Genomic DNA, 25,376 nt, shown 5'->3' with positions numbered 1-25,376 from the left:
CACTGTTAAGCTACCATGAGTAATGATGTTCTTGCATCTATGAATTTTTTTTCTTTTGGGGTCTCTTTATATCTATTATTGTTGATTGTACCAATTTAATTCGGGAATGGAGACAAATTACGAGACGTGGAGTCTCGCGCTACATTACCATTCTCATTGCGGCAAATTGTAGCAACCACACACACACCTGACAGCCTCAGCGCATTTTAGCAAAAAACCTTTTATGCGTGCTAAAAAACGCTACCAATAGTTAAAACAGTGATGATGATAACTCTGCCACCGTTGTCTCGCAACCACTTGCTTCAAATATTTTTTGACACAACACACAACAAACATAAATATTTCTCCCCGATTAAAGAAAGAAAAAAATCCAAACAAATAGAATTTTGCCGTCTTGAGTTTATCGTAGACTCTCTCTAATATACGCTTCTTCTTCCTCCCTGGATCATGAATCTTTCTTGGAACTGAAGAAGAAAATCGCAAATTAAAAGGAAAAAAAAAAAAAGATAATGGCTGCTTCTCTGGAGATTGTTAAATTCTGTGTATCTTCTCCTGTTTCGATTTCCCGCCATAAGACTCCCGTTAAATTGGAATCTAGGAAAAGGGTTTTCAGATTAGCTGATTCCAGGACTTGGGTTCGTCTCGGTAGATGTGTTAGGGTTCGTTCATCTGCTCTTGACGGCGATAATAAGTCCAAAGGTCTGCCCTTTACTTCCTTCTTCTCTTGCTCAATTGATGTAGCGAGTAATCAGATTTTTTCACTCTTTTAAGACAGGATTGGTTTGTGATTAGATCTTGTAATCCTTTTTTGGTCAATCACTCACTAAAAGCTCTGTATTGATTAATGATATCTACTTGTTTCGTTATTGTTGTAAGTCAAAACATATATCTTTGGTTTGGGTTGTTTCTTACTAGTACTACTAATTGTCTATGAATTGGTTGAATCTGGAGTTCGATAGGAGATCAGATTTTGATTTGTTTTTGTTTTGGTAGGTGAAGAACCTCCAGAGTCTTTGTTTATGAAAGAGTTGAAGAGACGAGGTATGTCTCCTACCTCAGTGCTTCAAGACTATGAAGTGGACCAAGATGAGATCAAAGCCGGTAAAGATACTGGAAACAGCTCTAAAACGACTGCAACTACTCCAGCGTTTGATCCAAGCTTGCTAAACCAGAGAGAGAGATCATTGGCTTTAAACAGCGAAGGCCTTGAGGTCAGTTTAACACTTGTACCTGCTTATTCATATATAACAGTATGTTCTTTATATCTCCGTAGTTCATAGCAGCTTGTGTAGTTATACTAGAGTTTGATTTTAGGAGTTGATTGGTAGAGGTCCCAATCTTACTTGATTTTCTGTAAATACGAGAAATTGGACCATAAGTTTTTAGAAACATGGAAGCAAATTACATAGTTGATGAACATTAGGGAATTTGTCAAGTATTTATTTGTTCAACCAAATAAAAGAAAAGCATGGTCTAATTCTTGCTACTTAAGTAGATTCGGTATTCCCCATCTGATTTGGTCGCTGGTTAAGCATTTGATCAACCTGCAACTCCATCATTAACTATTGAGATGTATCGTTTATTGTTGTTTCAGGGATTGATTCCGCGGGCTAGAGTCTTGCTGACAATTGGAGGAACTTTCTTTTTGGGCTTTTGGCCATTGATAGTCTTGACTCTTGGTGCCTTCTCTGCCCTCTACCTCGTAAGTATTTACTTTACTTCATTATAATTCTTGAATCTTAAGAAAGAGTCGAATGTATTTTGGCCATTTTGGTGAAGAGATCTCTTAACTCTGAACCAAAACCAACTGCTACTGACATGTTTCAGAATGAGCTTCTAAGACTAAGGTTTTCATTTCCACAAACTGATTCTGTAATTTTTGTTGTTGTTGTTGAAAATGTAAAAGTACTTTGGAGCTGATTTCGTGCATGACGGAAGTAGAACTCCGGTCTCACCACCACCGTACATTGATCCATATTCTCTACTGGAAGATGAGAGGATATCAGGGATTGATCCTCGTCTAAATTAGCAGCAACAAATTGTTCTTTGTGCTCTACGCAAACTAGTAGTATATATATAATATTATTGGGGCTCTATAGTCTACGTATATATTTTTATTTACCGCCTTTCCTCTTTCTCTATTTATGCTTACGGATGTAAAAAGAATTGTTGCTGCTTCTTCTCTGTAAGGGTTCAAAAAGTTTCAATCTTTCATCATTTGTCTCACTTCTTTGAAAAGGCAAAATTATCTCTCTACACCTTGCTTCAGTAGAAAATAAAAATGACTTAATCTTGATTATTTCTCAGCGATGATAATTGACATTATATCATTTTCATCTCAAAGTTCATAATAATACGTGATTTTGGAAACAAGCTAAATTGTATTCAATTTTATTTTTGATCTCACCCTAACAAAAGGTTCAAGTTATATCATTCGATTTGATCATAGAGATAGAGAAGCAAGACGAGTCAACAACACACAAAGGAACTAGATAATTGAGAAATCAAAATTATCTGTCTACACCTTGCTTTGCTTCATTAGAAAATTACGTAAGCTTGATTATTTCTCAGCGATGATAATTAAAATTTATATTATTTTCATCTCAAAGTTCAAAATAATCGTGATATGGGAAAAAAAGCTAAACTGTATTCAATTTTACTTTTGATCTTACCCTAACCTAGCATATATTCAAGTTATATGATTCGATTTGATCATAGAGATAAAGACCGCAAGAGAGAGACGAGTAACTAGATAATTGAGATAAAATGGCTATTTTCACAAGCAAGAGACAGAAATGTAGGTTTAATGCATCAAGTTTTCGAGAAACACACAACTAAGAACTCGTAAGAGTTTCGAGCCCATTCCACAACACGAAATAATAGAAAAACCAACACAAAATCCAAGTTTTATAGAAACACGCTTCTTAGTATTCCTCTCCTTCATCATCCTCATCGTCACCACCTTCAGCACCAACCTCTTCGTAATCCTTCTCCAACGCAGCAAGATCCTCACGAGCCTCAGAGAATTCTCCTTCTTCCATACCCTCACCCACATACCAGTGAACGAAAGCACGTTTTGCGTACATAAGATCAAACTTGTGATCAATACGGGAGAACACCTCTGCAACACTCGTGGAGTTGGAGATCATACATACAGCTCTCTGCACTTTGGCAAGATCACCTCCTGGGACAACAGTTGGTGGCTGGTAGTTGATACCACACTTGAATCCAGTGGGACACCAATCCACAAACTGGATTGTGCGCTTGGTCTTGATGGTGCCAACCGCTGCGTTCACGTCCTTGGGGACAACATCACCACGGTACATCAAACAGCAAGCCATGTACTTTCCGTGACGAGGGTCACACTTGGCCATCATGGAAGCTGGCTCAAAAGCACTGTTTGTGATCTCAGCAACTGAGAGTTGCTCGTGGAAGGCTTTCTCTGCAGAGATGACTGGTGCGTAGGAGGAAAGCATGAAGTGGATTCTTGGGTATGGGACCAAGTTGGTTTGGAATTCAGTGACGTCAACGTTCAAGGCACCATCAAACCTCAGAGAAGCAGTCAAGGAAGAGATAACCTGAAACCAAATAAAGAGAGTACACAATTAGAAACAAAAGAACAGCAAGGTTAGTGTTTAAAGGGTTATTTGATGCTGGCTGGTTCTATACCTGAGAGACAAGACGGTTGAGGTTGGTGTAGGTTGGTCTCTCAATGCTCAAGGAACGCCTGCAGATGTCGTAGATAGCTTCATTGTCGAGAAGGATAGAGACATCAGTGTGTTCCAAGAGCGAGTGAGTGGAGAGGACACTGTTGTAAGGCTCAACAACAGAGGTAGAGACCTGAGGAGATGGGTAAACTGTGAAACCCAACTTGGACTTTTTGCCGTAGTCAACAGAAAGTCTCTCAAGGAGGAGAGATCCAAGACCAGATCCAGTCCCACCACCAACAGCGTTGAAGACAAGGAATCCTTGGAGACCAGTACAGTTATCAGCGAGCTTCCTGATACGGTCCAAGCACAGATCAACAATCTCTTTCCCAACTGAGATAAGATTTCAAAAGCAAATCAGTTAGTTAATACACAATGGAATCAACAAAATATGGTTGATGGAATGAGATATAAAAGGGAAGAGTATATCATACTGGTGTAATGACCACGGGCGAAGTTGTTAGCTGCGTCTTCTTTACCGCTGATGAGTTGCTCAGGGTGGAAAAGCTGACGGTAAGTACCAGTCCTGACCTCATCGATCACAGTTGGCTCAAGATCAACAAAGACAGCACGTGGGACGTGCTTCCCTGCACCGGTCTCACTGAAGAAGGTGTTGAAAGCATCGTCACCTCCGCCAACAGTCTTGTCACCCGGCATCTGGCCATCAGGCTGTAAAAATCCAGATACAAAAACACCAAAATCAAAAACCCAAAGACATAGAAGCAACGATGAAAAGAGAAATTCAAACCGAATCCACATTTTTGAAAACCAAAGAATCGCATCTCGCATCAACCAAAGCAATATAATAACAAGACGTCGAAATCAAACACAGATCTAAAGAGGTTCTCGTTCATCGAATAGTTTTCAAAATAATAAACGGATCTTTTCATCAACGATACCAAAAAAATTCCAAGAAATCGAAATCAAATACAGATCTAAACAACTAGGTACTATATAGATCCGCCATTTTAATTATAAATCCGAAAAAAAAATAAGAGAAATGCAGCACCAAATATCTCAGATCTAAAATTCAAACCACTAGAAAACTCAGAGCCTAAACGGAATAAAGGTTGAGGAAGAGGAGAAGAGACGAACCTGAATGCCATGTTCAAGGCAGTAAAGCTCCCAGCAAGCGTTTCCGACCTGGATACCAGCCTGACCAATGTGGATCGAGATGCACTCTCTCATTTTCGTTTCGCGGAAGAAAAGATTTAGAAACTAGTTTTACAGATGATGAAGAAGACGAAGGGCGTTTATGAAGACGCTCTTCTTTAGATGCTTTTCAAAAAAAAAAAAAACTGGATCTAGGTTTTACGAAGGTGTGTGTATTGATGCTGTGTACATTTTATAGGCGAAAGTATCCATCTGTATGTAACGGCACGTATATGACACGTGTAATGATATAATTGGTCTGTTGTTTAACCACGATTTGCTGGTATCCTCGTGATCTGCGTATTTTCTAATTTTGAATTTTGCTAGCCTTTATGACCGTTTCTTTTGTATTTTTGAAATAACAAAATCCCTTGAATTGCGCGGATTTTAACCGGAAATTTAATTGGAATTGAACCGGATCAGACCGATACCTAGAGTAAACCGAATTGATGAGGACCACTGGACCAAAATCTTCGAAAGAGGAACAAAAATTTCGGAATCTTTTGATTGAATAATAATGAGAGCCCTGGCGGCTGCACGGCCACCGTTTGCCGATTTGCCGAGTCTTGTTCGTTCATGGCTTCCACCTTCCAGCTTCAGGACGTTTGCTTCTGTACCTTCGGATTCAGACCTTAGGAATCAATCTCGCGGTGGCCTTCCTCGGTTCTTCTCCGATGATCTTCCGTCTTGCAAGGTATACTCACTCTCTCTCTCATGTTCTTGTTGGTCCATTTGAATCTGTGGAGAACTCAATCTTAATCATAGCTAGAGTAAATTAATCACTGAGCATTTGAGAAATTTCTGCTAATTCACTGTAATTCTATCAGATGATGCTTTGTAGTTGAGATGATTTTGGTACCATCGTATTGGTTATTATATATTCTTGTCACTTATTTTGCGTGAAATGGTAATATTAAGCTTCTCTTTTTTTGTATTATAGGGTGGAAGTGTTCGTGTTCAAGGCTCTGAGTTTTGGCATATGGCTAAAGTTCTAAGACTGAAACAGGAGGACAGGTATTAACTACATTCAAATACGTTACTGGTATTTCGCAGTGTTGCATTCATGAAAGCCCTTTGTAAAAATTGAGTTCTTGCCTCAAATTCTGTATTTTGTTTGCTTGCATCCATGTAGCTAGAAGTTTGCTTCCATCTAAACTGTGTGTGTATGTATGTATATGGATAGGAACCAAAGAGTGATCCTTTTAGCAAGATCTTAGTAACCATTTCATTTTATGCATCTTTGCCATGATGAATTCAGTGGTAAACCAAAGAGCCATCCTTTTAGCAAGGTCTTATTAACCTTTTTATGTATCTTCTTTGACATGATGAATTCAGTGGTTATTTATATGATATTATCAAAGTAACTCTTAGATAAGATTAGGAGAACATATTCTTTGCTTTAAAATCACTTACCAGTTACCACTAGAATTTGGTAAATGTAAGTAATTACTTGCACCCTTTTTCTATGCAAGGGTAGAACTCTTTAATGGCAAAGGAGGCTTGGTAGAAGGTTGTATACAAAGCATAGACAAAACTGGAGTTGATTTTATCGCACAAGAAGATCAGAAGGTGATTCTTCCTCAGGGCATGCAGTGGCAGGTGTTTGCAGCTTTTGGTATGATATGGGACTGCTCGTAATGTTACGATATTGCCAGATTTTTTATTCTCTGCATAGCTCGGGTCATGATTTCTTTAAATATGTGGGTTTTAGGCACTCTGAAGGGTGGTCGAGCAGATTGGCTAATTGAGAAATGTACAGTAAGTATTTACTTCTAGACTTCTAGTATCTCTGTTCTAAGTCACCTGTGAATATCGTGCCACTAAATATGTGTATATGCTTATATCAGGAACTTGGAGCGAGTAGTGTCACCCCACTTTTAACAGAAAGATCTTCCATAATCTCCGAAAACCGGGTTGACAGATTGGAACGCGTTAGTTTTGCTGCGGCTAAGCAATGTAAGTAACAATAATATCAGGTAACATACTAACATTTGATTAATTAATCTTGTTCCTGTTTTACCTTGGTATGATCACAAACTATTTGCCTTATCTTTTACTCTCACAGGCCAAAGGCTACATCAGATGGTACTGAACCCTCCAATCAAATTTGATACCCTCTTAGATCATGTATGTTTCAACATCTCTCTAAAAAGACACTCTAAGATTCTTGGTTTCTAAACTTGACATAATACCTTTTGGTGTATTCTAGATTTCCAAGTCGAAGTTATGTTTGGTTGCTACAGCCGAAGCTACACCTCTCCTTAATGCAGTAAACTCGTCACCAAAAGAAACCAGTGGAGTATTAATCGTTGGACCAGAAGGCGGTAAGAAACCCTTTCTTCAATACATTATCTGATGTGGTTGTCTTCTGCAGAAGCTATCATTTTTTAAAAAATTACTGGTTAGACACATAATGAACAGTAGCTACACAAGTCTGGTAGACTGGTACAATCTAACGTCAACAATGAAATTGGTGCAGACTTCACGAAGAAAGAGGTGGATATGATGTTGGAAGCAGGCGGTACAGCGGTTGGACTTGGGCCGCATCGGTTGCGAGTTGAGACCGCAGCTATCGCTCTTCTTGCAACTCTAGTGATGTGGTCTGACTCTCAAGAGCCGGTCTAAAAGCTGGTTAGGCTTTAGTATTTGTTGCCTTGTCTTGTGTTCTGAGATTTTTGTTAGGTAATGTCTCTGGATTTCATTGATAAAAACAAAAAGGATTGTTGAATATTATATAGCCAAGAAAACTTCGATTACGAGATCTGATATATTTGTTTCCATACACTGATTATTAAAGCACTGCCAAAAAAATTGATTACTAATACGTTGCACAGCTCATGCTAATGCATGCTGAATACATAAACACCGAGGAAAAAGCTTTATTTTTTTGTCGTCAAATTGAAAAGTTAATCAAGTTGGCGGTTGGGGTACGGAGTCCATCCAACGTGGGAGCACAAACTGGGATAACATGACGACTCCATTGCAAAACTCTTCCAGGTACCCTGCAGTATCTGAATTGTTTATGCGACAACAATCACCTTCACAACTACTCCTATCATCTGATTCTTGATGAACAATAAACTCTTCTGTCCGCAAGTTACCAGATGCCAAACAACGGTCTTGACGTAACCACAGATAGTCAATACCAGAATCAAACGGATTCATTGCCAGTGGGAAACAGTTGACATCAGATAAAACAGACGGCTTGTTAATTTCCCAAATCAGCTGCCACCTTTCACTGATATCTTCGTTATTCAGCCTCCATACACTCAATCTTCGATATATAGCTTCGATGAAGATAACATCTTCTCCTGAAGTAGTCAAGCATCTCCGAGCTTTTTTGTTATCCATGCCAGGAAGAGGTATAATCTGGCATTGATCATCTGCTTCAGGGCCATAAAAGTCATGAGCTATAAACCTATCCCACATATAAAGAACCCCGTTGAGAGAATCAAAACCATAGTTGCCGACGGCTCGGGTGGAGAAAAGTTTCTTGATAGTCCATAAACCTGTCTCAGACGAATATACACAAACTCTCCATAGATCAACCATTTCCATTTGGATCGTTCTAACCATTTTGAAGCTCGAAACGATGCCGGTGAACATACTTGTTGAACCAAATTAGGCTTTAATGCATGTGATTGGAACCAAGGTGGATTTGTAGATGATAAACTCAGGTTTTGACCTCTGTCACATTTCAAACGCAAATTCTGTTTTTAATACTCTTCTCGATATAATTTAACCATGTTTATGTTAATTGCAGAACCATGTTTACATCTTCAGCGTGGTCCCGATTTTTTGACTCTTTGCTGAAAACCTTCAACCATAATTTAACCATGTTTATCTTAATGGTTTTGGTTTGTGATTGTTGTACAATGAGAGGATGTTTGAGAGTTAAATTGAAAATTGTTTTGGTTTGTTTGGTTGTTGCTTGTAAAACAAGTTCTCTGATTTTTCAAAAAAATTGGCAAAGAAACTTGTTTAGAACTTTTACCATTTGGAAGGGATAAATTTTATTCAATCTTAAAAAGTTTTTTAGCTTAAGAATTTGTATTTTTTTTGTAATTATAATATTGCTAACAAACTTGTTAAGAAATTTACCATTGGAGATGACCTAGCTCATCTGAATATTAAGTTCTTACAACTCTGCAAACAGAAGAAGGAGAAATCTATTGGACAGATGAAACAATCGACATTTACAACAAGTGTCATCAATTTCAAAACCCCTAATTAATAATAGCAAAAGACGAAAAACCTGAATTTTTGCACCAAAATCAAACTATTTTCTAAGAAAAATTGAATCTTTAGGCCAAACAAAATCGAGAATAGCCAGAAAGGTAGATCCTTTATGTACGTGTGAGTGTGACCCTCTGGCGAGCATGATCAGAGATGCGTAGGAGGAGGGACCAGAGCAAAACAGAGTTTACCTCTTCCAGATCGGAAAGACCAGAGAGGAAAGAAGTCGTCAACCTGAAACCCATTAGCAGCAACCACATGGTTCCAACCAACAACAAAGACATAATTCCAGTTTCCACTCATCTTCCACTTCCTCAATTCAAGGGCGTGCTTTTTCATCTGAGGATCAATCAAATCAACACTCACACCTTCTTTACGAAGCTTCATCGCTTGTTCATCTATGATCCTTGTCTCTTCCTCTGTCAAAAAGTCTGGATTTTTAACTTGCTTGAAAGGAACTGAGAGACGTCCTTGAATTTTACCGAGATCAGTCTTGTACAGTTTCCTCGTTGAGATCAACTTCGGATTGTATCCCTTCTCTTCTCTCCTCATGATCACTTTCAAAAGCCAATCCGGTGGACTCGTTTGAATTGGTTCCGCCTCTAGAGGACGAACGATTCTGTGTTTCTTGCGACTTCTGATCTCCTCCTGATCTATCGTCATGACGACGTTTCTTGAACTGGGTGACGCAAGAAGAAGACCAAGGTTCCGATTCTGATGCATTAGGGTTTTGTAGTACCGATCTCTGTTGTTCGATCACACGCGTCCATGGTGTTACCGTCTTGCGAGAAGAAGGTGATCGGCGAACTCTCTTCTTTCTCGGTACTTTATCCCCAAAGATTCTTGCTTCCATCTGTGTATCTTCTTCGCCAGTGGTCTTTGATTTGTCATGAGGACCGAACTCTTGATCGTAAACCATGGCAGCGACATACAACAATATGTCGAGTTTGGACTGTGAAAAAACCCTAGGATCATCGGAGTTCTCCATTGTATTGTCTGAGAGAGAGAGAGAGAGAGAGAGAGAGAGAATGAGAATGCGCGTAATAGGAAGAGAGAAGCGTTGTGTGGTGTATATATATGATGTCACACTAAATCTACTAAGATCTTCTAATGTTCTCTGACCCTTTAGTCATATGACCGTTGTGTGATTTTGTTAAAATATCATGTGGCTAGTCTAAGAAAAAATTACCAATGTATTAGTAAATATTATTTAAATATTAATAAATATTATCCCCTACATGTTTTCAAAATTATTTTCAAAACCTATGTATTATAATATAATAAAAAAATATAACATGAGAAGTAAAAAGATATATATTTAAATCAACATTTCAAAAATATAAATAATATTATTTCTTATTGTTTAAAATTTTTTGACCATAAAAAATTGAAATTAATTTTGAATAATAGATATTGGAAAATCTTTAAAAACCAATTTGATGGCATCTTAAATTTATTTTAAACTATAAAATATTTAAACTTATGAAAATAGTAATTTTCAGTTTTCCATATAGAAATAGAAAATTTATGATATATAAGACTAACGTATATTAAAGATTCCTTAATTTCAAAATTAACATATGAAAAAATATAAAATCTTATATATTTTTTAATATTATTTCTTAAAGATTTCGAGGGACGGGTTTTTATAGATAAAAAAATGTTATACCCCTTATGGAGTATGGCTACCGGATGGGTTTGACCCGCTTAAGAATTTAGGTCATTCGTTTCGAGAAGTTTTAATCTTTTTGATGGTTTTTATCCGTTTCATAATTTACAAGTGTTATACAATTCTGATTAATCACTAATTCGGTAAACATTAGATTCGGATATGTTGTTTTGTGAATCTTAATTTTATGCTGAAACCTTTATTATTTCAAAAATCACAAACTGAATGAAACCAAACTGATATAAGTTTGAACTATAAATGATTTAACAAATAATTATATCTATAAATGTAATTCTATGTGTACATAATATATTACAAATTTTATAGTAAACATAGTTTTTGAAATCAATCACGCACGTATGTGCGGGTCCGTACATAGTAAACCCTTAAAACCAAAACATAAAAAGCTTTTCAGTGAATCAGATTGTAATTCTTATTTTAAACAAATTTAAATCGAACCAAAAGGATTTTTTATTTTTTTGTTTTTAAGATTCGTTTACCCATCATGTTTTTTTTTTCTTTTGCATATGCATGCTGTGACAATAACAAGAGTCCACCCAGAGTCATTATTATTTTTTTTTTTAATATGAAGCCCAAATGTAAAATATTCATGTACAACAAAATCTGGAACACACTTTTAAACCTAAAGTTTCCAACTCATATATCACCTAAAACTCTCTTTACATATTTTTACACAATCAATGATACAAGCTAACGTTAAGTATACCTCATGCATGTCCCGTTCTTCTGCCAATGCCAATAGGAATCACTTGTTTCTTCTTTTGATTTGAATATTCGAATAAACACAACTCTAAAATGAACAACTGCAATTTTACAAAAACAAACTGTTACAAATGAATAATCGCAATTTTTCGTAAAACACATAATTAAATTTTATTTTACAGATTTTTTTTAAAAATTATTCAAAAAGTATGATTAAAAAAACACAATTTTTAGTGGCATTTATTCGGATTGCTATTATATATAAATTATGTTTGAGAGAGGTCGTAAATGTTTGGAAGATTTTAAGTGGTTTTTATAAATTTTAGTTTTTAGTTTTTAGATTTTGAAAAAAGTAATTATAAACTTATGGAAAATTGAAAAATTCTAGATCAAAAACAAACTATTTGTTTAATTTTTCAGACTTGGTAGATCACTTTTTTATCTTCTTTTGAATTTAAAATTTTTCGCTGAAGACTTTATGAGATCATTAGAGAAGGATTCATTGGCAAATATTTAGGAATAAGTAGAATTAGAAAGAAAAAACAACGCAATGAAAATATCAAATCAATAGAAGGTAAAAGAGAAAATTACCGTTGATATAATTCCCAATGAGAAGCCTTGCCAACGTCAACCTAGAATCACAAGTAAGAGACTGTGGTCTATGTAAATAGGATGCATAACCAAAGATAACATCGCAGAGCTAATTGACCTTATATACTGATAGTAAGCTAGCGATTATGTTATGATTATAAACCAAAATACATATTAAAGAGAAAAAACAAGCTTTTGCAATAAGCAATTGAAATTTGAAAAGTTACCAACTCCCTAAGAAAAGGACAATCAATTTGGTGGACGGGGCACCGAGTCCATCCATTGTGGAAGCACAAATTGGGATAATATAATGGGATATACATCGTGAGTAGCTTCCATATACCCATTACAATCACATGTGTTTATGCGACAACAGCCTTTTGTACACGGGCTAGCAAATGGGTGAGATTACTTTTAAAACTTCGTTGGCATTTAAGATCCTCGATTCTGACCTTTTTGGTTATTCGATCAAGAATAGACCAAGTCTTGAGGGCAAAGACATCGTCTGCTAGTGTAAGCCATGTTGTTAGCTTAAGAGGCAAGTGCAGAGAAATGAAATCCGCGGTGGCGAGGGCTTCGCTTAAGCTGACTAAGCCAACACCAATGGCATGTGCACTGTCTGATGTGATATAGGGATCACGAGCAATGACTCGCATACCAAGACCCTTGGCACGGCGAGCAACTTCCGTCCCAACTTTGCCTAATCCCAAAACTGCAAGGGGCTCTCCCACATGTTTGTTCCTCTCCAACTCTCCTGCATTGAACTAATTAATTACAGACATTAATTAAAAAGACCATGATGGCATAATCCATCAGAAGAGAGTTCCACTAGTCCACAGTCACACTACCACACACAAGCTAAGAAGAATCAGAACCAGACTTTTTTTTGAACTGTAAATTTTTATTAGTTTTACTTAAAATTTTGTATATTTATTATAAAAGTTTTAAACACTAATATATATATATATATATATTTATGTTTATTATATATAAATTTGATAACATACATTGTACCTTGGTGACTAATAACAACACTAATACAAATTACCAAAATACATATTGTAATCAACCTAATTTCTATATTTTTAAAATTATTTTCGTTATTGTTCTTTGATCATTTGAATTTTTTTTTGGAACTGTAAATTTTTATTAGTTTTACTTAGAATTTTGTAGATTTATTATAAAAGTTGACATTGTGTGTTTTTTATTGTTGTTGTGGAGAGAATTGAAGATGAAGACGAAGTTGAACTTGATAGAGAAGATAAATGATTCAATTATCGTATAAAAAAATAAATCGAGTCAAAGCATTTTGAGTTGGCATTTTGATTTTGAATGGTAATTCACAAATGTGAAAATGGTAGTAAAAGAGGTGAAAAATTGGTTCAATGATAGATGACAGATATTGGAAATTCATTATAACGTACACATTGCACAATAATCAATGCATCTAAGTGTCTTTCTTTATTTCTTTTTACGTCTTTATTAACTTTGTGAATTGTTTTTTTTTTCTGTTTTTACATTAGATACTACATTGATATATCATAATACTAAGATTAATTATATATATATATATATATATATATATATATATTGTGTCTGTTAACAACATACACATTGTACCCTAGTGACTCAATAACAACACTAATACAAATTATCAAAATACATATTATGATCAACCTAATTTCTATATTTTTTTTTTTTAAAAATTGTTATTGTTCTTTGATAATTTGATTTTTTTTTTGGAACTGTAAACTTTGATTAGTTTTACTTAGAATTTTGTAGATTTATTATAAAAGTTGACATTGTGTGTTTTTTGTTGTTGTTGTGGAGAGATGTGAAGATGAAGTTGAAGTTGATAAAAGAAGAGAAATGATTCAATTGTCGTATAAAAAATAAATCGAGTCAAACCATTTCAGCTTTTGATTTTGAATGGTAATTCACAAATGTGGAAATGGTAGTAAAAGAGGTGAAAATTTGGTTTAATAATAGATGATAGATATTGGAAATTCATTATAATGTACACATATCACAATAATCAATGCATCTAAATGTTCTTCTTTCTTTCTTTTTCACATCTTTATTAACTTTGTGAATTGTCTTACCAAGTCAGACCCTTTCACATCATCTTCTTTCACTTCTTGATAGTCTTTCATGTCATCCACCTCTTTAACTTCACCACAAGAGCCAGACCCTTCCTTGTTTGATATAAACACCAAATTTCTTCTCTTTTTTAACAAAACAAGAGAGTCAAAAGCTTTTGGTTTCAAGTAAAGCTTTTGGGAAGGATGAAGAATGGGGTTTGGACCTTTTGGTGCCATGAACAGGTTTTGGGAAAGACAAAGAAGAGGTTTTGATGAAAGCTAAACCAAAGATAACATTGTGTGTTTTTTGTTGTTGTTGTGGAGAGAAGTGAAGATGAAGATGAAGGATGAAGTTGATAGAAGAAGATGAAGTTGAGAGAAGAAGACCAATGTATCAATTGTCGTTTAAAAAATAAATCAAGTCAAAGCATTTTGAGTCTTTTTTTGTTTTGAATGGTAATTCACCAAAGTGGAAATAGTAGTAAAAGAGGTGAAAATTTGGTTTAAAGATAGATGATATAGATATTAGCAATTCATTATATAACTTACACATATCACAATAATCAATGCATCTGATTGTCCTTCTTTATTTCTATTCCACGTCTTTATTAATTTTGTGAATTGTTTTTTTTTTTTTACATTAGATGCTACATTGATATATCATCATACTTAGGTTAATTTTTTTTATATTTTGTGTTTTGTTAACAACATACATTGTACCCTAGTGACTCAATAACAACACTAATACAAATTACTAATGTGTTGCGTTGGTATAGGTCATAGTGTATGTTGTTTCAAAAATTAATGAATTAAAAAGTATCTAATTAAACCCTTAAAACCAAAACATAAAAAGCTTTTCAGTGAATCAGATTGTAATTCTTATTTTAAACAAATTTAAATCAAACCAAAGGATTTTTGATTTTTGTTTTTAATATTCGTTTACCCATAATGTTTTTTTTTCTTTTGCATATGCATGCTGTGACAATAATAAGAGTGCACCCAGAGTTTATATATATATATATATATATATATATATATATATATATATATATATATATATGAAGCCCAAATGTAAAATATTCATGTACAACAAAATCTGGAACACGCTTTTAAACCTAAAGTTTCCAACTCATGTATCAGCTAAAACTCTCTTTACATGTTTACACAAGAGTGTGTCGTTCATCAATGATACAAGCTGACGTTAAGTATACCTCATGCATGTCCCGCTCTTCTGCCAATAGGAATCACTTGTTTCTTGTCAGAACTAAAAGATATGAATATTCGAATAAACACAATTCTAAAATGAACAACTGCAACTTTACAAAAACAAACCGTTACAAATGAATAATCACAATTTTTCGTAAAACACACAATTAAAAAAAATTTACAGATTTAAAAAAAAAAATATTCAAAAAGTATGATTGAAAAAACACAACTTTTAGTAGCATTTATTCGGATTGTTATTATATATAGATTATGTTTGAGAGAGGTCATAAATGTTTGGAAGATTTTAAGTGGTTTTTATAAATTTTAGTTTTTAGTTTTTAGATTTTGAAAAAAAAGTAATTATAAACTTATGGAAAATTGAAAAATAAAATGCTAGATCAAAAACAAACTATTTGTTTAATTTTTCAGACTTGGTAGATCACTTTTTTATCTTCTTTTGAATTTAAAAATTTTCGTTGAAGACTTTATGAGATCATTAGAGAATGATTCATTGGCAAATATTTAGGAATAAGTAGAATTAAAAAGAAAAAACAACGCAATGAAAATATCAAATCAATAGAAGGTAAAAGAGAAAATTACCGTTGATATAATTCCCAATGAGAAACCTTGCCAACGTCAACCTAGAATCACAAGTAAGAGACTGTGGTCTATATAAATAGGATGCATAACCAAAGATAACATTGGAGAGCTGATTGACCTTATATACTGATAGTAAGCTAGCGATTATGTTATGATTATAAACCAAAATACATATTAAAGAGAGAAAAAAAAAAACAAGCTTTTGCAATAAGCAATTGAAATTTGAAAAGTTACCAACTCCCTAAGAAAAGGACAATCAATTTGGTGGACGGGGCACCGAGTCCATCCACTGTGGAAGCACAAACTGGGATAATATAATGGGATACATCGTGAGTAGCTTCCATATACCCATTACAATCACATGTGTTTATGTGACAACAGCCTTCACTACTAGTCCACTTCTCTGATTCTTGATGAACAATAAACTCTTGTGTCTGCAAGTTACCCGTTACCAAACAATGGTCTCTTTTACGCCATAGGTAGACGATATCAGTATCAAATGGATTCATCGCAATGGGAATAGAAAACGAAAAAGACCATGCCATGTTGATTTCCCGTGAAAGTTGCCACCACCCGTTCTCGGAGTTGTCATTCATCCTCCAATGCTTCAATTTTTGACCTCGTCGTACAATGTAGATAACATCTCCTCCTGAAGTAGTCAAGCACCTCTTACCATTAATTTGGTTAAATTCACTAGGGTCAGGGAGAGGTATAACTTGACATTGATCATCATCTTCAGGGCCATAGAAGTCAAAAGATACAATGACCTCATGTTTAGTAGAAATAACTCTTCGTTCCCACATGTAAAGCGTCCCGTTGAGATTCACGGGAGGGTGGTTAACGGGACGAGAGTTTAAAAGTCTCTTCAATGTCCATAACCCTGTCTCGGACGAATACACATACACTCTCCGTACAAACATCCCCCGGTCTCTAGCTTCAACATTTTGACAAGTCCTAACGACTTTGAAGCTTGAAACGACGCCGGCCTCGTCCACACGCGTTACCAAACCCGTTGCGGCACATGGACATGGAGGCGGAGGTATTTCAACCCATTGTTGTTAAACTGGATTACCAACGAAGGATTTATAACTGCGAGTCGTGCTCTCAGTGACGTCAATCCAACTCAATCCGTTGGAAGAAGCAACGTAGAAGTATTTAGTGGTAGTAGGGAGATTCGGATTCGTGATATAAGAAGCTAAGGGTTTGGTAAGATTCCATTTCATGCATCCATGAAAGCTTATGGCTTCTGTAATGGGATGAATATTTGGTATCATGATCAACCATGACGAAGAGGAGTTCCGGTGCAAAGAAGTGAAGACGAGGTGGAAGTAGGACGATTCTATGACTGTTTTCCAGCTTTTGCACACCAGTTTGAATCCCGCGATGCTTCTCAATGGGAACATCACGAATATCTCCACCAATATGGCATCTGGGATTGTTCTTACTTCGGTCTCCATTGGGATTTTGCTAAAGCTCGTACAAGTCTGAAGATGGACAACAAAATATGGAATTAGTAATGGCTTGGATTAATTTGGGTCATATATATTGAGGTTATATATAGATTGTTGGACCAGCCCTGCTTTTAAATCAAACAAATTCCACATTTGGCTTTTACTTATTTCTGTTTTGCTGTTTTAAAGATATATATCAATAATTAGATAAAATTATCAATACATTTTAATTAGATATACTAATGTCACTAAACAATACTATTATTCTTAAATAAAAATTATGAAACATATCTTCTCACTTTATTTATATATTTTCAAATAAATATATAAATTTATTTGCATTTATAGATTTGAAGACATTATAGATTTTGCATTTATATCCTACAAAAGGAGTGACAATATACATTTATTTTTTATTTTTGGTAGGAAGAGGGAGGCTAGCCTCACAATATACATTTATTTGCATTGTCTATTAATTTTGCATTGCTCTTTCCCATTAGAATACCCAATACTGTACATATGATCTCTTGGAGTTTATAGAAAGAGAAAAAAAGTATAAGATAGGGAATATAAATATAATTTTGGTCAGAAATTATATGGTGATATTCGTATGGTGTAGGCACAACACAAACATGTACAAGTAATTTAAGAATGTGATTTGAGGAAAACATTTGACCATTTAACAAGGAGACGATGGATATTAGCATCCATGCGAGTGCCAACTCCACCCCACACTAACATGTCAGCCATGTCTCCCATCGATGACCCGCTCACTTCTTTCACTTCTTCGAACCCAATTCTTCTGTAAAACCTAACCAGCTGATATAATGAAATATTCGGCTCGGTTCAGTACTTAGGTATAAGTTAAACCGAATGGAAGTCCAAATCAATTCGGGTTTAGTTCCATCAAACAACCAACCGGGTATGTTGACTCTAGGGAATATACAACCAGAACCGAGTTTAATGTAAAACCCCTAAACCCATAGAAACCAAATTGACAATGGAACCGAATTGAAAGGTTCCATCTTAGATTTGGTTCGGTATAACCAAACCAAATTCTCAATTTCGATTGAACGAGTAGAGAGAGAGAGAGAGACCTTGGAATGGTAGAGATCGGAGTCGTAGATAGCGAGAAGCTGAGCAGTGCTGCAACCACAGTCGTAGCCATGGCGAATAGCTACAGCTCCGACGTATAAACCAACTCCAAGAACAGACTTATCCATAGCCATCGTCTCTTTCGTCAGTCTTATCGTGTCCAAATGCAGAACCAAGCCGCGTCCGAACCATGGACGCACCACTCCCTCTGCTCTTCCCACCTCATCGCCTGTGTCTGCGTTCTTCCCCGTCACTCTGAAAAACGGTCCTAAAGTCTGGATCTTTAAGTCTAGCTTTCGCGCTCTTGATGACGTCAGGATGTCTGACATCGACGGTATGGATTTGGGATCCCCTAGGGATTTGTACGGTGAGAGATTAAGTTTCGGTGGGCTCAGAGCCATCTTCATTTCTTCTGTGTTTCGTTGCTCCTGAAAGAGGTTCAGATATATAAATTAGATACAATGAATGGGGATAATATAGGTAACAAGGACGACACGTGGCGTCCACCTAGAGAACCGAACATTTCTAAAAGGGAACACTTTTACTGACAAGGAAAGCTCAACTATGGAGAACATGAACAAGGCTCACGAGTTTTGATTGCTCTTTGTGAAGAATGTGTGTATTGGGATGTATTTGCTACTGTCCTTTTGATCTGGTTTCTGCTTCTTTGGCTTGGAATTTGCCTTTTCCTTCCCGAGAATCCTGATAAGGGTTTGGTTATAAAAGTTTCAGTGGGGATTAAGCAAGAGACTTGTGAGGACAAAAAACTAATGGAGTAGGCTTTAAAATGTTACTGTGAACTGACCTTCGTTTTGAAGGTGTTGTGGAAGAACTAGAGCCAGATTCTTCGTTTTGAAGTCTCTGAGCGAGATGAAAATCAGAGTGTTCTTGTCGTTCCTCAACAAAAGATGGTGGTAACTCTATCCCACACAAGACGCATTTGTAGCCATCAACCCAAAATAACGGCTCCGTTTGGGGAAATACTGAAACTGCTTCGGTGTTTTGTGCATTAGGATTATCATTCATTGAGTGGCTCGTATCTGGTTTGCATTCCTTGTGTTTTATGAGAAGAGCATCTCCTTCCAATACTTGCCTCCTTTCTTCTTTTTCCATACATTCTTGATTTGTAATTACCTCTTCGGAATCGATATGAGACCGTTCTTCATATTCGACAACATCCTTCAGATGGCCATAGCTTGTCTCATGGGAACCAAAGGATAAACTCCCGCCCTCGTTGTTACTAGCATCTATGTCAAATGACTCAATATCATCCAGATCTTGCCTTGAGGAATCCTTTTGAACGATGAACTTTGTAATAGTTCCTTGTGAAGGATCAGAATTGCGGATTTCGTCAAGGAACTGAGACATGCGCAAGCCTGCGTATACGCAGACCGAATTCTAGAAGTTAGTAGATAGGCTAGTACATTTAATATTATGTTTCTAAAGAAAGAAGAACAACCAACACAATGGAGCCGCACCTATCAACCTTACGGAAACAGGAAGTTCCGCCTTCAACAGCTTTGTAGCATGCTTTAGTATATCATCGCTTGAACATGTGTACCTCTGCAGGCTGACAGCTCTGCTCCTGATCTGAGGATAGCAGATTGTCACGCTTTGAGCACAAAGATGGATTTCAAATAGGAGAAATAATATAAATTTTAGAAGAGCACCTCAAAGGAGGCAGTTTTTAGTTTGAGTGTCAATGTCCTTGCTGTTAGACCCTCCTTTTTCATGTCCTGAGATAGCATTTCTGCAATTTCAGCTGCCCAGTACAGAAGAGATAACAATTCAATAGAAATTATGTCAAAGCAAATCTTTTACGCCAAATATAGATTTGGTAAACGCAAACAGGTTAACGTAAGATTGCTCACTAGTCACTACCCCACGAACATACTTTTGATTTCAAGTAGTCTTGTTAAACAATCCTTTATTCTGTTAAATTTCTCTAGATTACTCATAATTGGTTTGCCTTTGATTACTGAGTTATGTAGGTCTTATGAGAGGAAAAAAGAAAGAGGAATACGCTATCTACTCACCCAGCTTTGAGTATAGCAATCTTTCATCTCCTGTCGCAGAAAATGTCCTCTCACTGCTAATACTTTTACGAGACCTAACCCGAGGGGTGTCTGTTCCTCCAAGCCCCAGTCCAACCGACAAAAAAAAGTCTACAAAATTTTGCCGAGCAAATCAACAAAGAATGATAAGTTAACATGACTTGATAAGTAATGCCTACAAACAAACATATTGTTCGCTGGAAAGGAACAGTAAAAAAAAGGAAGCAGGAGATGCTGCAACCTGCTGAAGACTGAGAGAACAGAGCATAGAGAAGAGATCCCTTCTGCACCATCTCCTCACATGTTTTAATTCCCAAAGCATCCTTCAGAATATGTTCAGTAACCTTACCAATTCCACCGATCTGTTGACCAATTTCCAACTGAATTAATCAGACTAATAGATATAGAAACACAGTATCTTTTCCAAGCAAAAAATTTCAACTACTCTAACCGAATTTAGTTTTCAAAAACCTAGACTAATTATATTAGAACCTCATAAAGAACCAACCCCCAGTCGTCACAAACAATGCGAGGTTTTTTTTTATCCTGTACCAAACAGAAACTAAGTTCTGGATGGCTTCTCTACTACAACCAATACTCAAAGTTTCTACTGGATATAATCTAGCCAGCGTAAAGGACTTCTATGTAGCAAACTAAAGGATCTGGGAAATAAGTGGAGTGATAGTTTATCTTTATAGACTTGAAGAGAAAAAAAGCTTCCAACGATTTGACAGCTAAGGCAACAATACGGGAACAAATACCTTTCTCACAGGAAGGGAAGATATGAATGTCATGACAGTTGATCGGTCATTTTGTAGAACAAACTGTCCATTAGGCTTGTTAATGTCTGAGCAAACCTGAGATATAGTAGCCCTAGATTAAGAAGACAATTTTTGTAAATAGTAATTTAGACCACACTGAAGATGTAACATGATAAATAAGAAAAAAGATAAATTTTGGAAGAAGTATAGGGGGTTATGCACATATGAAGAGAACCTTGGCTAGCAAGCGGTTTGCCGCTACTCCAGCACTGCATGTCAGTCCAGTCTCGGAATAAACAAAAGATCTAAGCTCCTCTGCAATCTGAACAAATGATGAAATAAAGTATGCAGCGTCAGCCAAACATTCTCTCAAAGAAAGATACACCATCACAATAGAATGCAGCTCATGAGCTCACACTTACTTCTGCACCTGAAAGACCTCTTTCTCGACAAACATCAGTTATGTCAAGGTAGGCTTCATCCAAGCTTTCAGCAATGAAGTTAGGATCATAGTTCCCAAAAACTAAATGAAAAACATATATGCAAGTAAGAGCAGAGAAAGAAGAACAGCAAGAATAAAGCTACACATGTCAAAAGAGGAACAACTAACCCTTTCTTGTTAAGTCACTGTAGCGAGTATACTTAGTGAAATCAACAGGAACAAATATCAAATCTGGACACAATTTACGAGCAATGAAGCCAGGCATTGCTGCACGGACACCAAACTTCCTAGCCTAAGAGAAATAGTAGAAATTTAACTATGAGTACAAAATCGTGAGCATAAGTTGTAGCAAACTGTTTATCATCCACCAGTTGAAAAAAACAGAAAAATACCTCATAATTAGCGGTAGAGATCATGGACAAGCCTCCAACAGCCATAGGCTTTCCCTTGAGCGAAGGATCACTCAAAGTTTCAACAGCAGCATAAAAAGCATCCATATCAACATGCAGCCAAATCCTGGATAAGTCACGCGTAGCTTCTAGCTCTAAGACCCTTCTATCAACCACCTTCAAATAGTAAAGCTTATAATATAGTTTACGGCTAACAAAACAAAAATGAAAAGATTACAAAAAAAAAGTATTCACTATCATAGACAACTATTCCTCAAAAAAAAGATGGGTTTTACATACCTTCTGATAATTAGATAAATCAGAAGAAGAGAGCTTTGCACATCGATCACGCATGTGATCAATCTTTTGTTTCATATGAGCATCTTTACGTTCCTCATTCTGAAAATATTTAGACCCTTTACTCATTTCATAGACAATCCTCTGGACTTTCTCCTTATCAACTCCCTCCATTCCTACCAGATATACACAGACAGACACATTGACGAGTTTTAGAAACTTAAAGATGCAAAAAAAAAAAAAAAAAAAAAGTTAAGCAATTGAATCTTCTCATCTGAACCAAAAAAGCAGAAGAAAAATATTCTAAAGACAAGTCAATTTATCAATACATACGAATTGATAAATTCTCAAGATTTTTAGGAGTGATTCTACTCAGGACGACAGATTAGTGAAAGAAGAAGAAGAACCCTATAGGGAGGGGGAAACAAACCGGCTTTGGCGTTGGTGAAGACGGTGTTGTAGGATTCCCATGGACGCGACGAATTGTTGGTGGATGATGATGATTCGCCATTATCCATCTTCCTCCTCCCTAAGTCTTCTTCCTTCTCTACGAAGCTTGAAACAGTCTGGTCGCCGAATATTTTTTTTTTATTTAGAAGGTGTATCGGAAAAAACCCGCCCGATTCATATCCGAACCGATTCGAACCGGTACTTTTATTAATTTGAATAACCGAAATATTTTGTTTACGATTTAACGCCTCAATTTTCAGCTTTCTACCTTCAAATTTTAATTTGTCTCAAATATTCCAAAAGGATCCATCGTAGCAATTATGTTTGTTGTTCAATTTTATTTTGTTCTCCTCCTAAAAAGTGTTAATCTGGATTTTGGTTTCAAATTTTCGGTTTTTCATAATTCTTTTTTTGTTTTTATAAATCCAACTTTAACACCTTTAAATACTTTTAATCTTTAGCTTAAAATTTATAAAGTCATTTATCATTTGAACAATTTGTGTATTCGTAGTTTCTATTAGGATGACTGCATATTATACCAACAAAATCAAAAATATGTAAGAGTGCACTAGATTAGTTTATAAAATTTCATCTTGTATCTTGTAGGATGCCCGATGACTATAATTAATTTTTTCACTCCAATCCGTCTGTAAATATTACACTAGTGATGCATTTATTTTATATATAATACTCTACTATATTTGATGAGTTATGGTAACAACTATAACGTGATTGTGTGACTGTAGCGATTATAGCTTATTAAAATATAAATTATATGAAAATAGCTTATTTCGTTATATTAGATTAAATATGATTTGTTGTTTATAATCTAGTTAAGTTTTTATGTTTGTCTGATTTTAATTTTGTAATTTTATATTTTTAATGATTAATTAAACTTCATCTTTTATTCTTCGTTCAGTCAGAGTGGAAGAGTGACACTGTGTGGTTAATCTCTTTCTCCTACATAAACTTCTCTTATTGATGAATATTTTAGTTTTGGTTTAATTGAATTCTTATAATTTGGTTTAGAGATTTTCAGTTTGATGATAAAAGGATAAGCTAAATCATAAATCTCAATCTCTCCATGGCCGGAATTTGCAGATAAATTAAAAATGGAAGACTATACGTTTAGTATATCTTTCAATCAAAATGATATGGCGACAAACAGATACATTTCAAAATTTCAAATTTTGGTTTTGATTGATGGGAGGATGAACTCTTTAAAAGAGAACTCAACTGAAATTAAACGTTTTGATCACATATTAATTGGGTAGCTCAACTGAAATTAAACGTTTTGATCACATATTAATTGTGTAGCTTATAGAAAAATAATATATGAAAATAGCTTATTTAGTTATATTAAATTAAATATGAGTTGGTGTTATTTAATAATCTATTAAGTTTGTAACTAAAAATTATGTATGAAAATTATTATTTTAAGTTTTTTCACAATATGAGATAATACGAATTAGTACAAAATTAATACAAAATTGATTGGAATATAGAACAAAATTTAATTAATCATTAAAAAAAATACAATTGAAATCAGACAAACATAAAAATTAAATGCAAGAAAACAGTTTTCTAAGACATAATGTACCTTTAACAATAATTTAAGAAAATTTATTTCTTGTTTAGCTAAGATAATAATAAGATTGGGAAATTCTAGGTCATTTGGTGATCTTTGTTCTCTCCTTGATAATGAGATCTGGATATTGATTTCCATGATGATTGTATTGGAACTTTCACCATTTCTTCATGTTGGTTTGGTTGTGCTTTTTTTCCAGAATCATCTCTATCATTTTCAATATATACATGAAATGCTGGATCATTTATCGATCGAATTATAGATCAAGTAGCTCATATCGAACTTTGAAATATATTCATTGAACATACAATAAAAATTCTATAAATTAATAATTTTAGGACAATGACATTTTATTAATTAATATGTATTATTTAATATTGTAAACTAATGATTATTAATTATAGATATATTTTTTAATTGTTTAAATTTTTAAAATTCTGAATTGAGACAATATTAGCAAAATAAGATTACGCTTTCAGATGTTTGTAAATTTTATGGTTTTGGAATGAAATTTTTAATATATAGAAAAAATTATTGACAAGAAATGACAAATACTATAGACAAATTCTCTTATACAAATGACATACATAAACTCAAATTTATGAAAATATTAATTGTCGTATTTTAATAGTCTATCAAACTATCAAAATGATGTATATCTAGAAACTGAAAACTTTAAAAAATTTTAGCTATTTTTATGGCATGTTATAAAGTATTTTATATAATTACAGTTTGAAAATACAACACAACAACTGTTTTATAGATATGAATTTTAGGAGAAGTATAAATAATTATATCAGCATATATATATCCTATGGATAAATAATAATACAAGAGAACAATTCCCTAAACCTCTTGTTTCTAGCACATTATCAACATGCTCT

The 25,376-nt window shown here is 34.9% G+C and overlaps 4 protein-coding genes and 3 pseudogenes across 12 annotated transcripts; 2 read left to right on the top strand and 5 right to left on the bottom strand.

The window, feature by feature from the left end:
* The first annotated feature begins 278 nt into the window (after positions 1–278).
* On the top strand, positions 279–2,226 carry LOC104742539 (uncharacterized). Its single transcript, XM_010463553.3, has 4 exons — positions 279–699; positions 994–1,211; positions 1,595–1,702; positions 1,907–2,226. The coding sequence occupies exons 1-4, from the start codon at positions 510–512 to the stop codon at positions 2,027–2,029; spliced, it is 639 nt and encodes a 212-aa protein (XP_010461855.1). The 5' UTR covers positions 279–509; the 3' UTR covers positions 2,030–2,226.
* Positions 2,227–2,756: 530 nt separating this feature from the next.
* On the bottom strand, positions 2,757–5,159 carry LOC104742538 (tubulin alpha-6 chain). The gene is made up of 4 exons (XM_010463552.3): positions 4,803–5,159; positions 4,142–4,376; positions 3,670–4,040; positions 2,757–3,578 (listed from the first exon to the last, which is right to left on the bottom strand). The coding sequence occupies exons 1-4, from the start codon at positions 4,893–4,895 to the stop codon at positions 2,925–2,927; spliced, it is 1,353 nt and encodes a 450-aa protein (XP_010461854.2). The 5' UTR covers positions 4,896–5,159; the 3' UTR covers positions 2,757–2,924.
* Positions 5,160–5,320: 161 nt separating this feature from the next.
* On the top strand, positions 5,321–7,627 carry LOC104742537 (uncharacterized). 5 transcript variants are annotated; one of them, XR_015580623.1, is made up of 8 exons: positions 5,321–5,553; positions 5,800–5,873; positions 6,332–6,474; positions 6,571–6,617; positions 6,707–6,835; positions 6,925–6,986; positions 7,069–7,183; positions 7,339–7,627. XR_015580623.1 is itself a non-coding variant. In XM_010463551.3 (8 exons), the coding sequence occupies exons 1-8, from the start codon at positions 5,377–5,379 to the stop codon at positions 7,482–7,484; spliced, it is 873 nt and encodes a 290-aa protein (XP_010461853.1). In that variant the 5' UTR covers positions 5,335–5,376; the 3' UTR covers positions 7,485–7,627. The 5 variants fall into 5 exon arrangements, 3 of the variants coding, with proteins under 3 accessions (XP_010461853.1, XP_087341899.1, XP_087341900.1); XM_010463551.3 differs by having other exon boundaries at positions 5,335–5,553; positions 6,707–6,815; XR_015580624.1 differs by having other exon boundaries at positions 5,338–5,553; positions 6,571–6,611.
* Positions 7,628–7,769: 142 nt separating this feature from the next.
* Positions 7,770–8,465, bottom strand: LOC104744004 (F-box protein At1g49990 pseudogene; annotated as a pseudogene).
* A 777-nt stretch (positions 8,466–9,242) lies between these two features.
* LOC104744003 (putative B3 domain-containing protein At2g27410 pseudogene) lies at positions 9,243–10,083 on the bottom strand (annotated as a pseudogene).
* Positions 10,084–16,047: 5,964 nt separating this feature from the next.
* On the bottom strand, positions 16,048–17,494 carry LOC104742536 (F-box protein At1g49990 pseudogene; annotated as a pseudogene).
* A 377-nt stretch (positions 17,495–17,871) lies between these two features.
* LOC104742535 (DNA polymerase kappa) lies at positions 17,872–23,187 on the bottom strand. 5 transcript variants are annotated; one of them, XR_015580622.1, is made up of 15 exons: positions 22,885–23,187; positions 22,458–22,630; positions 22,161–22,334; positions 21,937–22,060; positions 21,749–21,849; positions 21,562–21,648; positions 21,327–21,422; positions 20,807–20,927; positions 20,548–20,676; positions 20,182–20,273; positions 19,990–20,101; positions 19,317–19,887; positions 19,061–19,213; positions 18,514–18,939; positions 17,872–18,235 (listed from the first exon to the last, which is right to left on the bottom strand). XR_015580622.1 is itself a non-coding variant. In XM_087485770.1 (14 exons), the coding sequence occupies exons 1-14, from the start codon at positions 22,970–22,972 to the stop codon at positions 18,915–18,917; spliced, it is 2,007 nt and encodes a 668-aa protein (XP_087341896.1). In that variant the 5' UTR covers positions 22,973–23,134; the 3' UTR covers positions 17,872–18,914. The 5 variants fall into 5 exon arrangements, 3 of the variants coding, with proteins under 3 accessions (XP_087341896.1, XP_087341897.1, XP_087341898.1); XR_015580621.1 differs by having other exon boundaries at positions 19,100–19,213; XM_087485770.1 differs by having other exon boundaries at positions 17,872–18,939; positions 19,100–19,213; positions 22,885–23,134.
* Positions 23,188–25,376: the final 2,189 nt, after the last annotated feature.

This window comes from Camelina sativa, chromosome 14 (assembly GCF_030686135.1).
Source record: "Camelina sativa cultivar CO46 ecotype springtype chromosome 14, ASM3068613v1".
Lineage (NCBI taxonomy): Eukaryota > Viridiplantae > Streptophyta > Magnoliopsida > Brassicales > Brassicaceae > Camelina > Camelina sativa.
The sequence above is the reverse complement of the archived record's forward strand: the minus strand, read 5'-3'. Positions and strand labels throughout refer to the sequence as shown.